The sequence below is a fragment of the Sipha flava genome, unplaced genomic scaffold (assembly GCF_003268045.1).
Source record: "Sipha flava isolate LNK unplaced genomic scaffold, YSA_version1 223_pilon_pilon, whole genome shotgun sequence".
NCBI classification, from domain to species: Eukaryota; Metazoa; Arthropoda; class Insecta; order Hemiptera; family Aphididae; genus Sipha; species Sipha flava.
The window spans coordinates 165,086-182,107 of record NW_020272855.1 but is presented as its reverse complement, the minus strand read 5'-3'; the positions used below and the strand labels follow the sequence as shown (position 1 = coordinate 182,107).

The 17,022-nt window shown below is 35.3% G+C and overlaps 1 protein-coding gene across 2 annotated transcripts in view; it reads left to right on the top strand.

Annotated features, from left to right (window-relative positions):
- LOC112683306 (GATA zinc finger domain-containing protein 10-like) overlaps nt 1-16,061 on the top strand; it is a 31,154-nt gene extending 15,093 nt beyond the window's left edge. For both annotated transcript variants that reach the window (XM_025554277.1, XM_025554278.1), the window contains 6 exons: nt 8,515-9,951; nt 13,315-13,614; nt 13,699-13,891; nt 14,034-14,402; nt 14,485-14,702; nt 15,375-16,061. In XM_025554277.1, the coding sequence (XP_025410062.1) occupies nt 8,515-9,951; nt 13,315-13,614; nt 13,699-13,891; nt 14,034-14,402; nt 14,485-14,702; nt 15,375-15,872 (3,015 nt within the window). In that variant the 3' untranslated portion in view covers nt 15,873-16,061. The remainder of the gene's footprint in view (nt 1-8,514; nt 9,952-13,314; nt 13,615-13,698; nt 13,892-14,033; nt 14,403-14,484; nt 14,703-15,374) is intronic.
- Nucleotides 16,062-17,022: the final 961 nt, after the last annotated feature.

Here is a 17,022-nt window from a genome sequence, read left to right as displayed (position 1 = left end):
TCAAATGTAAATTATGTAAATATTTTGTTTTCATGTATATTTGACTAAAAATATTTCATAAAGCCTAAATTATAGTATTTTTTTGTGTATACTATTATTTATGTTTTCATTTTTTTTTTAAATCAAATTGATAAAATAGGTAGGTTCTAACAAAAATAATTTAACGCTCTGGTGATCAGATCCGTGAAAAAAAAATATAGCACCGTTATTACTTGGAATCTGTTCTAATATGGCAGAATTTCAAAATCAGAATGAAAAAAAAAACTTTATTTTAAGTATATAGATACCATCAAAAGTTCAAACAAAAATAATTAAAATATGTATCCCTGAAGATCGAGTTCAAAACCGTTTTTATTCTTGCGTGCATATCCCAAGAACACTTAAAAAACACTACATGTAGATTGTAGATGAATATCATGTACGCTCTGTAAGCATCACGTATTTTTGCTACCTACTACACCCTTTACTTGATAAAAAGAATCGTATCATTTATTCGCGCCATTGCAGTTTATATTGATGACCGTTTAACTTCGAATATGTTATTTATGGAGTACTTAATATTTTGAAGTTAATAATTAATTAAAATGAATATTTTTTTTTTCAAAAATGTTCATATAATTGTCATATTAGCTCGAACAGAGGAGAATTAAAGTAGAACAAAATAAAAATGTAAAATTAGATAGCATTGATGTCTCTTCTTAAACTTTAGTGAAGTTAGGTTTGTTTATTGTTTAATTTTATTAAAGTTAATTATTTTGATTTTTCTTTGTATATTATGAATAAAAAATGATTATGGAGTGATAATGAAGTCATATTATTTCAGTTCCGTCGTAATAAGTTAATCAGTTTTATACAATGATTAACGGGTGTTTCATTTTTAAATTTATAGCTCTTAATAAAACCTAAGTATAATATGACAGAACAAGATGATTTAGTCTGGATAATTTTATCTTGTTGAATGACTAAATGTAATACGCACCTAACGTCTGTAATTAGAAAACCATATTGTATATGGAGCAGTGTCGAAAGACGAAGCCTCCTAATATGGTGGACAGTTAGACGAGAAACTATAAATGGTAATGTATATATGAGTATTCGTTAAACTAGTACCGTTTTAAATATTGGTATCCATCACGTATTAATTATTTTGGTTGAAAATGTATTTTCTGTTCTTATTTCTAGACCAAACGATCGTTTACTGATGTTATTAACCGTAAAGTATTGACGGATGTATAGCACTTAAAGAACAGTTCTTTTCGGAGAAAGCAAATAAACAGTTCACCGAAAGAGATTTCAAAAAATATTTTTCTGCGATTTTATATCGTGTGCTGCGCCGTCCATCTGTTAGTATTTCGTTAATTGATGAAGTAATGTAATTAGAAATCGCAATACCAATTGATTTTAATTATACAGACATTTGTATTATCCGAGTATCGATTTAACTGTAACAATTTTTCTCCTTTCATTGCCATTCGGTTATAAGCGATCGCATAATTTTTTTATTGAATATCATTATTATCTTCGTACGTGAACGCGTTTAATTTTTCAACTCTGCGGGAAATAATAACGGTGTTGAGCGACGACGATGCCCGTGCACCAGTAGTTTTATGCAGTTATTTGCCGAACAAACCACAGTCCGCATTGTGTTGACGCGAAAAGTAATCGGGTCGACTACGGGCGGACGCGGTCGTACTAACTACCCGTTCGGATCGAATCGAAAATAGTTTTTAATCTGTACGCCCTCAAATGTGTGCCCGTCGTTCACGGGCTGCTGCGCACGCTGTACATGTGTATTCGAAGCCTGTTGTTTTGTCGCACAGTAGTATATAGTAGTACCAATAGAGTGTATATTATATGTGTATGATTATATGGTCTCGCGTGTGCCGTAATAGTTGTCGATTTACGTCATACGCGCGCGAGACCGTCGTCGACGGGTTAAAAACGTCGTGTAGACGAAATATCCGTGTACACAGGTATGCGGCGGCGGCTGTCGGTCGCAATGGCCGTTGTGTGCGGTATGTAAGCGAACGATTGAGTGCGAGCGTGAGTATGTGTGTGTGTGTGTGTGTGTGTGTGTGTGTGTGTGTGTGTGTGTGTAAATAAAGCGATCGGGGACGATCTTCTTTTTTTCATTTCGGTATTTTTATTGTACAAAATATATTATTATATTATTATACCCCTTAGAAGCGCGCTCGTCTACGGTTGTGGAAAATATGTGTGTTACACGTAGTGTTCTTCTTTGTCATCCTCGTTGTTATAAATTATTGTGTATGTATGCGCGTGTTGTTTAGTATTATTATTTATAATATTAAATGTGTATAGGTAGTGAATATATGATGTGCTTAATTTTGTACCACCGTTAAGTGTAATGTTGTGCTCTCTCTGTATAATGTTGTACACTACTCGCCGATGGGAAAGGAACCGCCGACTCGTCGTATGTATACAGCGTGATCCCGTACCATTTTCAGTAGCGCTCTGTACGTACATACTCGCACACGCACGCACCGTACACACACATGCCGCGCATCGTTAATAGGTGGGGGTCAAAGGGTGCCAATATTGAATATCCGCAGCTGCAGCTCTCCGACTCTCTCGTTCCCTGTGTTTGTCTCTCTTTCTAACTTTTTATGTTTCTCATCTCTCTTGCCCTAGCTATCCGCGCAACCACATCCCCTTCGACAAAATGCGTTCGTTTTTATTGTTATATTCGTCACCGCCACGCTCGTGGTGTGTGTGTCTGTTTGCTTGCACTACGTTCAACAAGCCCCCGTTATTATTCCATCGTATGAAGTTTCTAGAAAAAGGAATATTATATTATGCACGCCGTGCGTGCGTGCATGCGTGTATTCGTATGTCCGCAATAAAAATCGATAAGGCAGGTGCCGAATTTTTCTCTTATTTTTTAAACTATACAGAGGACCTGGCTGCTCCAGAAGGAGAAAAATAAACGAGACTGATGTATGTTCGTCCATCGGGATGCATATGTGGTTGCATTCGTTTTTACCTGATGGTACTTTAGATCGTTTTGTGATACGTCAAATTCGATATATTTATTTGCATCGTTGGATAAAATATATATAATATCGTACAAGCGTACGCGTGTTATGGAAATGACATTATAGATTTAAAAAAAAATAAAATGAAATTACATTGTGCTCTGCGGCCGAGGTTGCGACATTAATAACACAAATACGAAACTGTGCGCAACGACTACTACGGCGCGTGGGGGGTGGGGAAATGTTGCAACTGTGTTCGAACTGTCCGAGGTTAAAAGACAATAACTACACGGTGTTTGGAAGAGAAAATATCGAATTTTGTAATTTTGCATACGATTCTCGTTCTAATACACATATACATGTATTTTACACACTAATGCCGCCTATGCAATGAGAGTGACGAACGCAAAAAAAAAAAAAAATATTGCGTTGACATCGATTTGACTTTCGAGAAAAACAAATAAATAATGATGTATTTAAATTTCCCCGGTCGGTCAACGTCTGTATGCCTATTGTATCGATGCCGTGCCCGTTTACAAGACACAATTGTGTTAACCTTTATACTTTTGTGTGCGTGTATAATACATTTAAGTGCTCCCCTCGCTGTTGAACGCGAAAAGTCACTTCGCTACGTTAGTCCCCTCGACGACGATACCTACTTTACCGGTAAAGAGTACTCTCATCCCCACAAAATATTTAATGTTAAGCATTATCATTCAATTGTTTGCTTTCCGCGCACTCTTTGTAAAAGTTGATAATATTATGTTTTTGGTGAAAATGATGTTCAACTTTTTTAAAATTGGCATCTATTTTGTGTTTAGTTCTTGTGTGCTAGAATATAAGTAGTGAATATATTTTTATTATTTACCTGATTATTATTTTAACGAATAAAATCAAGGTAAATGATTTTTAACCCTTAAAGCAATATTGTGAATAATATAGAAGCCTAAAAATTGTTTAGATAAGTCCCTTTTATTGGGATTTATGTTACAGTTCGATACGAATGATTTTCTACGTACTTCAAATGTAATTGATGTATGCAAATAGTTTATGCTGCGTTAAATTTGTTGATATTATGTTTAACCGTAGTTAAAAGAATAGCACAATTTCTAATTTTACTAAATTTTGTGAACATAAAAAACCTTTCTTTTATAAACAAATTATGTATATGTATGTTTATATTATAACATATCATGTAAAAAAATAATATAATTTTTATGAAAATAATTGAATTCATTATATCTGACCAATATAATTTTATTAAGTTATTTTTCACTTATAAGTTCTACATTGTACATAATAACTAAATTATATAATTGTAATTAGAAGTAAAGTCAAGTTAAATAGACAAGACACAATGAATCACGAGTAAATTTTATTTTAAAATGTATTATATATATGCAAATATATTTTTGATACGATATTTGTATCTGATTTTAGCGTCCAGAAATAAATTGTTACGGTTTATACTATATAGTAGTACTGAGGAATTTATATCTTGTCTTATGCACGTTGTACATACTGCGCATATACCTTTCTCTTGTATATAAGTCTAATCCCATTTCTATTTACCGTCACTTTTTGTTGCTATTGTAGGTTATTTTTTTTTTAATTTAAAGTATAATGTAAAATACAAAATTAAGTAGTATCAGTATACTTATATGATATTCGGGTCCAATATTTGTTTAAATTATTGAAAATACCTTATAGTACATTATTTAATTAAGAACTAGTTTTATTTTACAAATAACTTGTATTAGATTCAAATTGAATCCATAAATATGTTATTAAACCTTTATAATAGGTTGTTTATCATTAAATTAATGATGTTATTTAATTCATATAACTGTTAATTAAAACTTCTTCAATTATACTCATTATTTTTTTTTTTTTTGTAAGGTATAAATGGGATTAAGAATTATAGTAAAATTCATTTTTGTTTTTGTATATATTTTTATTTCTACACTCTTATTTTATCCCTTTATTGTTTATTTTATATAATTAAGTTTCATTATTATTGTAATGATGATTAATCAATTTCAAATACTGTCAAAAATAGAACTTGCCTAGGTTTTAATTTTGTCATCTAACTAGAAAAAAAATATCAACATAGACAATGAAATTGCTCTAAATATATAGAGTGAATATAGTTGAATACATAATCATTAAGCTACAATTTTTCTTTAATCATATTGTTTTTAAATATTTGAGTCGGCAGGTTACTACGCTAGGTTACTAATGGTATAACCATAATTATTACGATTTAAATTAGTATTAATAACATTCCGCTGGAAAATAAAAATTGAGTTCATTTTACCACATTTACGTAATGAAAATATTACATGTATGTACTTCGAGCAAATTTTCTGTGATCGTGTGGGGATAGGTTGAGAGTCAGTTAATGAGGGAAAAAAAAAATCATTTGTTCTTTCAAACCAGAACACTATTCTGTATATCAATTTTAATTTATATACATATATTTTATTCAATATTGACGTCGGGTTTTAATTTGGGTCTACTTATCGCGTTGTTCAAACAATACATATAGCAACCTATAGATTTCACTAGGGCTGAGCGGCGCCACAAATTAAATAAAAAACTCGGCGCCGCGATGTTGAATCCGAATCAAAAAAATTAGCTGTCGCCAACAGTAATAGTAAACAGAATACATCGACCCAGCATATCTAGATAACCGTGATCCAGCCATATCTAACCATATATAAACACGTTTGCTCGGTATGTGATCCCTTTCCCGCCCTCTTATTAATCGATTTCGTTGATATTTATTTATTTATTTATTATAGTTTTAATGGAACTCTGACGTTTCACGTTCATACGACGTCTATAATGTTATTACACGGGTACAACACGGTCACCGTAGCTGCAGCATCAGTCGTATCCCATTCTTACAACTCTTCTGTCCGTCGTTGTCGGTGAATGAGTGGTGGTGATAGCGGTGGCGGAGGCGGCGGCTGAGCGTCAATATGCGTAATTGGACGGCGCACTGTGTAGGCAACAGTTACGGTGGTCGCCCGGCCGAGAGGGTGTCCCTTACCCCGATGGTGGGACAGCGGTGAGAGGGTGGTGAAGTTGGCGGTCAGGACGACGTCGCCGCCGGTGCGCGCAAGACGCTTGCGCCGTCGTCTCTCACGAGAGAACGCGCGACGGTATCGTATGTGTATTTGTGGACCGCATGACGCCACACGTGCTGCGCGTGTTTGTGTACACGCCGCGTTTTTACACGCGTCGTACACTCGACGAGTATACTGCTTTACACCCGCCGCCGTTTTCTACAACCTCGCGGTGCGCGCGTGTGCTCCGTCTTGACATCGAGACGGCGGCTAATCGATTATTTTCTCGATAGTTTTCGCGAACACGAATATCGGGCACATGGATAGAATTTTATTTCGTCTAAAAAAAAATTTCATTCTGACCACCCGAAATCAGAAATGTTTACGTTTTAGATGAAAATTATTATTTTTATTTCTTATGGCTTTTATAAATCTGGTGTGTTTTCGCTCAAGATTTATGGGCAAGCACGGAAAAATTTAGGAGGTTATAGACCCCATGGAACCCCCAATCCTGAATACGTGACTTACGTATTTCTGATGTTGACCCCATACAATAACAAAATATATATTGGGGATGAGATTAACGATGGATCGATTGTACAATTTAAATCGATTTATTATCGGGCGCGAGGTACAGCACAGGACTGTGGTGCTTCTAGTGGTACCGTGTGATGTATGTGCGGTCGCCGATGTATGGTATGTCAATGCAGACTCCAAAAATTAAATCGATTTCCGAGTCGTAGGAAAATTTTGCTTACAGAATTTCGTCCTGATTAGCCTATAGGAGACCGCGCACGCCGCCCGCCGTCACCACCGCCATGCATATAAAGACGGAAAGCTCCGCCACCTCCGTCGACGGGTATTGATTAACCCTCTGTACGGTGATACTGCGTGTGTGAATATTTATATATATTTGTACGTTGAAATGTTTAAATACGTACGGTGTGTGTGTGTCGTTCGTGATAATACTTGGATAATACTGGACGCACGTAAAAAAAAAAAACACTATTTTGTACCTTATAACTAGAAAACGGCCAATGTCGAGTAGTGTATCAATAGTTATGTATTATAAATTTGCACGTTTACAATGTGCATGACCTACTTTTTTTCAATAAAAAAAAAATAATAATTCACTGAAATTACCGGGTACTTACGGTGAGTTTCATTATGAATAATCGCAGAAATTTTCTGGTTAGCGCGCATAAAAATTCCCGCCAAAGTTCCGGTGTTTATTATTATTTTATTTTTCATTTCGCTCCAATTACGCGATATCATAATGTTTTTATTTTGACAAAGATACAGAATTTTCTTTCCAATTCCAGAGAATCGTGTTTAATTATTTTCTTACGCAACAGTCTATTACAATATTCTATTATTTCATCCGATGACAAATTGTTTTATTTAATAAAAATCATTTTAATAAAGTTTTAGAAAATGTTGGCGTTTTTTTGTAACAGTCCTGCTATACTGTTTGATATAAGTGACATTGATTCATTGATAATCTCATACACGTATATTTATTTGATTCATTTCGTCGATACGTAGTACGTAGCTCAATACCAGTTATTTTCAAACCCGCTAAAGTACACTCGTCATAGGGATTTTCCCACTTTTGCAATTATAGTGGTCAAATATATAAGAGAAGAGTAAACACAAGAAATTGACTTCCTGGAATAAAAAAAAAAAATTGTATGCAAGCTGTCACCATTGCGGTGCCTCTGCCACTGTATTATAGGTCGATGACCGTTTAACAGCTCTGGTGTTGCCTGTACGCTATTAGTATAATAATAAGACAATCATTCTCCGATCGATGTTTGACCAGTAATTTAATGATGTCTATCCTAGTTGTTGGTAACGAATATAAAACGAGCGATAAAAAAAAAAAAAAAATTGAACACCTTAATATTTATATTTTAAGTGTCCTAAAATGTGAGTCAAATATTATATAGATATAGAATAACTGTTATTCCATGAAATATAATAGTGTCCATTAGCCCCACCAGTGTTTCGACATTCGACTGGAACACTATGTTTTAACGATTGTGCAAAATAGTAGGTGTATAGTGACATAAAGTAGGCCAACATTCTTTAGTTTTGCATAACTACATCTAGTCATTAATTAAATCTCGTTTTTCATCCACAATAAATCAATCTCGAAGACCAAAACGTTTACAAATTAATTATGGGCTTTAGGTTTTATATGAATATCTAATGACTACACGTAGAGAATGTCTTTTTCACTCCCCCGACGATGATGTTCATGTACGGAGAAAGTAGTATCGGACTCTGTAATATGTTCTTTGTGTCACGTTCCGGAACTCTTAAACAAAAAAGAAAACTTCCGAACTTTTATCGGCGCACGTGCGCATACGTATTCTTTCCATTTTAGAATATAATAGAGTTATTGTGAGTCCAACGTATAAATATAATGGTTTTTTTTTCTACAGAAATTCGGCACGAAAAGACCGTCAAGCGAAGACATGGACGGATCGGACGGTGTTTACCACGACGGTATGCCGGCGCCTCCCAAATGTGTACCCATACCGCCATGCGGTAACGGTAACGGTGGCCCTCAGCAGCAACAACAATCGCCTCATTCCAAAAACGACGCTAGCAACAACGCTAAGTTCAGCGTGAAGATCGTCCAGGAACTCGAGTTTAGCACTAGTGAACACCAGCACAACGCACAGATCTCCACCAATCTTACGCTGACGTCGGTCAACACGTCCGTGCAGAGCGACGTGACCACAAAACAGTCAGCTGGTGGCGGCCCCGGCACCGGTGGTGGCACTGTGCCCACCGCTTCCGGTGGCGGGGTGCCAACCGGAACTGCTGCGGGGGCGCCAGGTGCTCCGGTCGACCACCCGATGCACGAGTGCAAACAGGAACAACCAGACCTGATGGACTTCCCCGGTGACGGTGATCTCAATGATCTGTCGTTCATCAACAACGACACCAACGAACCAATGTTGGCCGTCGACACGGATACACTGACCGAGATAATATCCGATCTGAACAGTGAGGGCATCACGCCTGCCGACTTCAACCAGGTGGACTTGTGCGATAAACGACCCATCAAAACGGAACCAGAGTCCAGGTGCACGCCGCCGGTCAAGTCTCCGTACGACCAACATCAGCAGCAGCAGCAACAACACCAGCAACACCAACAGCAGCCACCACAACACCCGCAGCAACAGCAAAGAGGTGGTGGAGGTGGCGGTGGCGGTGGCAACAACTATTCGAATTGTGTGGCTGCTGAAACGCTAAAACAGTTAGCCGAACAGCATAACAACCAACAGCAAAGGCCTGACAAATGCGGTTACGATTTTCCTTACCAGTCACCTGGTTCCGTGCCCGATTTTATCCATTCGCCCAGCACTCCCGTGGGCACTCCAAACCCCAACGGATATAACATGATGTCTCCCGTCAACTCCATGTACCACCAGCAACAGCAGCAGCAGCAAGAAAAGCAACAGCAGGAGAATAATAATTATTACCATCCTCAGGAACCTCCCAAATCTAGGATGAAGCAACAACAGCAGCCGCAACAACCGCCGCAGCAACAGCAGCAGCAGCAACCGACTGTGGCGGCGCAGCGACAACAGAAACAACAGTTGCCGCCACCCACGCCACAGCAGCAGCAGCAACAGCAGCAACAGCCCCAACAACCACTGCGGTCTCCTCAGTCCCGGTACAACCAGTACAACGGGCACGGGAGTCCTCAGTATCCTGTTTCTGCGGCCCGGAGGATAACCCCGTCACCAGGAGCCGCTTCCGCCGGTGTCCTGTCGCCGCAGCAGCCCAACGCCGCCAGTCCGGAAGTGGTCACCTCATTCCAGATGACCCAATCCCAACAAGTTCACGTTAGCCAACAGGGCCAACAGGTAACTATGTTATGCCTTGCTTAATATATAACTCATGTTTTCACGGTATCCGACACTTTTCTCTTCGTCTCGTCAGTGTTGTCTACCTCAGTACACAATCGAGAACTGAATTCGACTTTTTTTTTTCCGAGAGCGATACACCGCACAACTCCTAGGACTAAAATCATCGTCGCCGAGTAATAATACAATATTTCAACTTGTAGTACTCTTGTATATTACGGTGTCCTTCCGACATAGCTGTTGGAATCGAATTCCTCGTGCTGTTATTTTCGTGTGTTTTTTGTCCGAGTAAAATAAAAATACGAGTGGCGTCGGTGGTCCATTATTATCGCGTACGCGTGTGTGTTTAATATTGTTTTGTTACGTTTTTCGTCATGTGGTTGCTGCGTTATCCACTCGAAAGTCGTCGTATATCGATGTAATATCGCGGAGATTCAAGTGGGCGAAGTCTTAGCGTCCACCCATCCGCCAACCGTTCGTGTTCCTCTCATTATGATGCCTCCTCTTCTCGCTTTCAAATTCTGCTGACTGAATACAATATTATTCCGTTTCCGAAGACGTGCAGCGGTGCACACTTGCACGTACAAACATATTATCTTTGGGTGCGCATTAACTGTTATATTCAACGTACGATGGATACGTCATGCGTGTACACAGTGTCGTTGCTGTGTTTTTTTCTCTTCTACACATTTTTACTTCCTGTGTTTTGACTTTCTCTTCTCGAATGAAGTAACAGTAGTGTTATCCAACTATCATTATATATATATATAATGTACATATAAGATATAGGATAGGTAAATAGTTCATGATTTGACCGTGCTGACGTGCAATCGCCGACACTCCCCCGCACACACACAGCCACGTTACGACTTAGGTTCTAGAACGGAGGTATTTGGCCTCATAATAATAGTATATTTTATTTTATCCCTTACTCCTATCCTCTTCACCGCTTTTCCACGACGTCGCCCGTTCGATTAGGATTATTATTTTTTTTTTTGGTTGTTGGCTTAATTATTCCGGCCTAAATAGTCCGGGTCTGGTAAAAAATAAATAATTGAATAGTACTGAAAACCCGCCGCGCCACCTCTCTTCTGGTCACCACCAACAGCAGCAGCAGCAGCAGCAGCCACCACGTGTACGTTTAATAAAACCTATCGAAAACCCCGTGTAACACACGCAGTACTTCTGTGAATTACAAAACCGGCGCGGGGACCATCTCGTGTGCGCGTAATGGTTTTTTAATTAAATCCAAGTGTCATCCGAAAAACGGTGCGCCGCGTGCGTTGGCAACAGTGTAATATTCGTAACGTGCGCGCACGTATACACCGCCACGCTCTGTTGTGTACACCCGAGCACCACCTCCACCGTGTTGTGTCGCCGATGGCTTATTATGCAAGACAATGTCGACTTCCTGCATTTATATATCATAATAACACTACCGACGCCGCCGCTACCGTTTACCATTGTGGGTATTACGTTTAGGAAAAAAAATTATACAACCGATTAAAATACGAAAAATAAATTAATATAAAACCGTCGTCGTCCGCTGCTGACACATAAATTAACCGGCCGCGTTCAAGGATATTAATTATCCACCGGAATATTGAAACGCATATCGCGATATTTATTGTTTTTATTCCGTTTTCTTTCTCTTCTTGGCAACAAAGTAACGGTGGTGTGCAGTTCATTAAATAATACATTTCAGATTCGCTTCCTTGAATCGGTTCTAAAGCTCGCACGTTTGTGAACGACTTACGATATTGTTACGTACAAACGAAAATAATTTAAAGATTATTTGTTTGAGCTCGCTTTCCATTCCTACCCGGCCTTATTATACACCATCGATGTTGTTATTTTTTATTGTTAATCTTTAATATACACTACACTCATATTTGATGTGATTAATATCTTGAATGTCGCTCATCATTACGAATATTGCTGTTGGACTGTCGCGTAATCGTCGATAATAGTGCACTGGTGTTATTATAATATATTGTATTTTCTTATTAGCAAGGCGCGTCCGGTTTTAACGTAACACCTATCATATTATTATTATTATTATTATTATTATTATTGTTGTTGTTAATGCTGGGTAATAATAAATAATAATTAGTGAAACCGCATTATATACGCGCTTGGTGCAATTTAGAGCGTTATTTATTATTATAATTTTTCTTCCTTCTATGTTTGATAAAGCATAAATTGTTAATCGTATACAATTTATGCTTTATCAAACATAGAAGGAAGAAAAATTATAATAATAAATTAATAACGCTCTAAATTGCGCGAATGCGAGAACTAATAATACGAGTAAAGCCCGATTTCACACTCGCACGACACGACACGATACAACAGACGAAAATTACGTCCAATTCACGTATGACCGACAAGAAACGACAGAAACGTACTCGGTTGATTCAAATTTTCATTTCCAACGGTCGGAAATGGTTTATATTCAACATGTTTAACAATTTTAAATTCGAGGATTAGCCGTGATGGTATTATTACATATTATATGTATAGATAATATATTTATCGTCCAATATAAAGACTGTATCTTTGTATTATGTCTATAATAATTAGGCTTGTTGTATCAGTGCAAACAATATCGTTTACAAATTTAATTTATATATATGAGTACGTAATAATATGTATATTTTAAATAGACTGATTCTGATAGACACCAACAGACCGACAAAACATTATTTGCTTGAAACGGAGATTGTGGTGTGCATTACTGTATTTAATTGATAAAATATTTTGTCTCGTGAGTATGAATCGGGCTTAAAACGATTATATCCTCGCCTCTTTCAATTATCGGTCGATTGATAAAATTTTAATTAAGTATACAAAAATATACTTTGATATTGTTTTATAAAATATGGAGATATTATAAAATTTATATCAATAACAAATGACATAATGCCATATTTTTAATGAAATTTGATTTTTACATATTTTTATGCTGCTGAATGCCTAAATGCATATTTAAGTTTACTTATTTTACAAAATTAGTTTTGAAAATTGGCAAACAGTTTAGAGAATTAGGACGGTTTGATGATTTTTCTTGTCGATTATTTCATTAGTTAGAAAATGTTAGATAACTAATATGTCGATAAATGTTGGTTTTATTTACTTGTTAACTGTTGTTATAGTTTATGAAATGTATAATAGTTGCTGGTTAACATGTTAAGACAATTTGTAAAGTATGTTAAAAATTAGTTTTCAAACTTCCCTGTGTCGCTATCTGTGTTTTATTGCATTTATCTGCCATATAAGATAATACCATGATATATAATTTCTGTGTTATTTCTTATAAATTTTATCTAACTTTTCTAAACATTAAATTCTATGTTATTATAGGCATTTGGTCAAGGACAGGCTATCCAAGAACGACTTATGAGCAGTGCTTCAGTCGCCTCGTCAGCAGCATCAAACTGCGGAGGACCTATGCAGCAATACTATAATTCAAATTGTGGAGATAATGGACAGCAATCCTATATGCATATGACTCAATCACAGAGTATGACATTTTCCCAACAGCGAGCCCGACTGCTCAGCGCAGGAGCTAGTCCTACCAATATTCGACCTCCAACTAATGTGCAACAGTCTAATTTGAATAATGAACATCACATGTTACCTCAACACATGAACAGGGCTCCGGTAAATATATTTATTATTACAACTTGTATTCATGTGTTTAAAATACTTATTATTAATATTGTGAATATTTGTTTAAAAATGTAGAACCAAATGAACATGATGGGTCCTGGTGCATGTCGACCACCTCCTCCTGAATACAAGCTTAATGTTGCCCAAAATATGGGTATGTGCCAAACTCAGTTTGCTGCACAAGGATATATGCCACCTGCTCGGCAGTCCTTACCACAGGGTGCTCAATCTAGACGACCTATTCAACAGCAACCTATTCCACCTTCTGGTAAGAAATTTTTATTTTTTATTATGAATAAGAATGTGAATTAATGATTAACATTTTATGTTATTATATTATTATATATAATGTATAATATATTGTTATTATATTATTATTTATGTTATTATATTTTATTTTATGTTATTAGGACCTATGCTGCGGTCTCAAATGGCAAATACTGGTGGTGGTGGTGGTGGTAGTGGTCAAATGGCTGGCAGCTATGATCGTAATATGTCATCAGTTCAAAGGAACATGATGTACCCTGGTTCTGGAAATTTACAACGACCACCAAATGTTACACCCAGTTCAGAAGCATTTAACAGTGATTGGCAATTATTAGCAGCTAGACAACAACAGCAGCAACAACAGCAGCAACAGCAGCAGCAGCAGCATCAGCAACAGCAACACCAACACCAACAACAGCAACACCAACAACATCAACAGCAACAATCTCATCAGCACCAACAACCACAACAGCAGTCCCATCAATTTAGACCCACATTATCTCAGGCTTCAAGTAATTATTTAAAATATATTATTATTTTTTAATTATATTATTAATGTGATGTATTTTTATATTTGATGTACTTTATTTGTAGTGGTCAATATGAATCAATCGAGTAACACTCCAGTTAATAATATTAATGCTGCTTATGGAAATGGAAATCCAAGTATGAACTCATGTCAAACAGGACCGAACAATATTCATCTAATGGCTGGACAAATGCAACATATGTCTGCCAGAATGGGTAATGGACAGCAGACCATGGCACAGCAACAACATGCTAATATAACTATGCAGTCTCAAAATAATCAGGTAATTTAAATTAATTTATTGAGGGAGTGATATTATTTTATAAATTATTTGTATTCTATTAAGATTGTGTATCTCCTTATTGAATAGTTTTCATAAATTTTTCAAGAATTATAAAATTAATTAATTTTTACATTTTAATCAACATTTAAAATGTGTTAATGAATTTTTAGTTTTGGTTATTAAACGCTTACGATAACATTTTTTTTAAAAAAATGGCAAAAATAGTTGGTATTTTCAGATTTACCTTACAACTATAATTGTATATTCTATCAAAAGTACAAAATGTTGAGTTATTTTTAGTATTAATAGTAGTATTTGATCATTCTTGTTAAATTATATTATTATTAGTGTATATATTTAATAATTTTCATATTGAATAACTATATTCTAAAATTATTTAATATTATATGCTTTTACTGGTATTCATTTTCATATGTATCCAAACATTTATTTATGATATTTATTTATTTATGAACTTATAAAATCAAGAAATTTTATCTGTTTAAAATAATAAATATTAATGTATTTTATATTAATAGTCAAAATATTTATTGTTTTATGATTTATTTTATAATTATTATATTAATTTTTGTATGTGTACTTACTTTTTCTTATGTACATATTTTATTTATATTTTCAATGCCATATATCTAATTGAAACTATTTTTGTAGATGTCTGTGAATCTTCAGATGTCTCAAGCAATGAATGTAAAAATGGCTGGAGGTGGCCCTAGTCGTATGGCTAGTAATACACAAATGGTTCCTCAACAACAACAACAACATCCTCAACATCACCATCAACAACAACAGCCTCCACCTCAACAGCACCCGTCCATGATGCGAGCACAGCAACAACAATCATTCGCTCAACAGCAGACTACAATGAGCACAGCAAACCCTTATCAACGTAATATGGCACCTAGTTATGGAACAAATCCTCATCAGCAGCAGTACCAGCAGACTAACACAGCAATGCAATCTGCACCTGTTGCAAATCCAACAACTATGCTAAACACTAATAATGGGCTGCCACCTCGTAACACCTTTAGCCCAAGTGATTTTAATTTTGACTTCCTTGATCAGCCACTCGCTAATGACAGTAAAAATGGTTTTAACAATAAACAACAGACGTTTGGTGATTTTAATTTTGATTTCCTGGATGCCCATTGAATGTTATTTCATAGTACTGCATTAGACATTAACATCTAACACTAGATTGATATTTAATGCCTGTGATATTAGCTATGAACTTGATCACATAGGTTTTAAGTTGTTTTATGACCAGTGTAGTTAAATTCACTTATAATGTTTTAAAAATGAAATTTAATATAAAAGTTGAATTGTTGAACAATCTTTAAATAATTTTTAAATAGTTTTCAATAATTTAATCTATATTTTTGAATTATTGTTGACCATTAAATAAAATATGGTCTTAGTGTCTAATGTCAGCTACAGTGGTCATATGTTACAACTAACTTTTAGTCTACAGATTCGAATGACATAATATGATATGTATTTTATAACTATTTAGAAAGGTAAATGTCATATGACATTTTGTTCCTACTTCTCTTTTTCTTTCTCACTCTTAATTACTTTTTCTACTATATTGTTATCAATTGTCACTCCAAAACATAGTGTTAAAAGATATCAATTGATAGATGTCAATAGTTAATTGTTGTGTATATTTTTTTTTTTTTACCATTTTTAACTGTATAACTGCAATATGTGTTTGGAAAGAGGTAAAAAGCAACTAAATTTAATTTCAAGCTGCTTACACATTAAACTGGTTTTTAAGCAACCAAAAATATTAACCCAAGTTACCAATGGTGGTGTCAACAAATATGGGATTATGTAAAACAATTTTGAAAAGACGAAATACCCTATGGGGGTAACAACCTCGTTTGATCTCAACTAGTTATTCTTGCATATGTTTCCAAAGCGAGTGGCTCCCTAATGATTTTCTTCTTTTATTTTTATTGTTGCCATAACTGCGATTATTTGTACATTTTTGTTATAAGAAACCACCATCAGCAATGGTTTTCTAACAATTACGTATTTAATAAAATTTTTTTTTTTTTTTTTTGAATAAACGCCCAAATAATTAAATACTTTATTGTAAATCATTATATGCTTTTGAACAAATAATAATAATCATTATTATATTAATATATAAATAAATATATACAATTTATATATATATATATATATATATATATATATTAGAATTGTTTTAAATTATGACCTGTTTGGTATATAATATTATTATTATTACTATTATTATTATTATTATTATTATTATTATTATTATTATTATTATTAT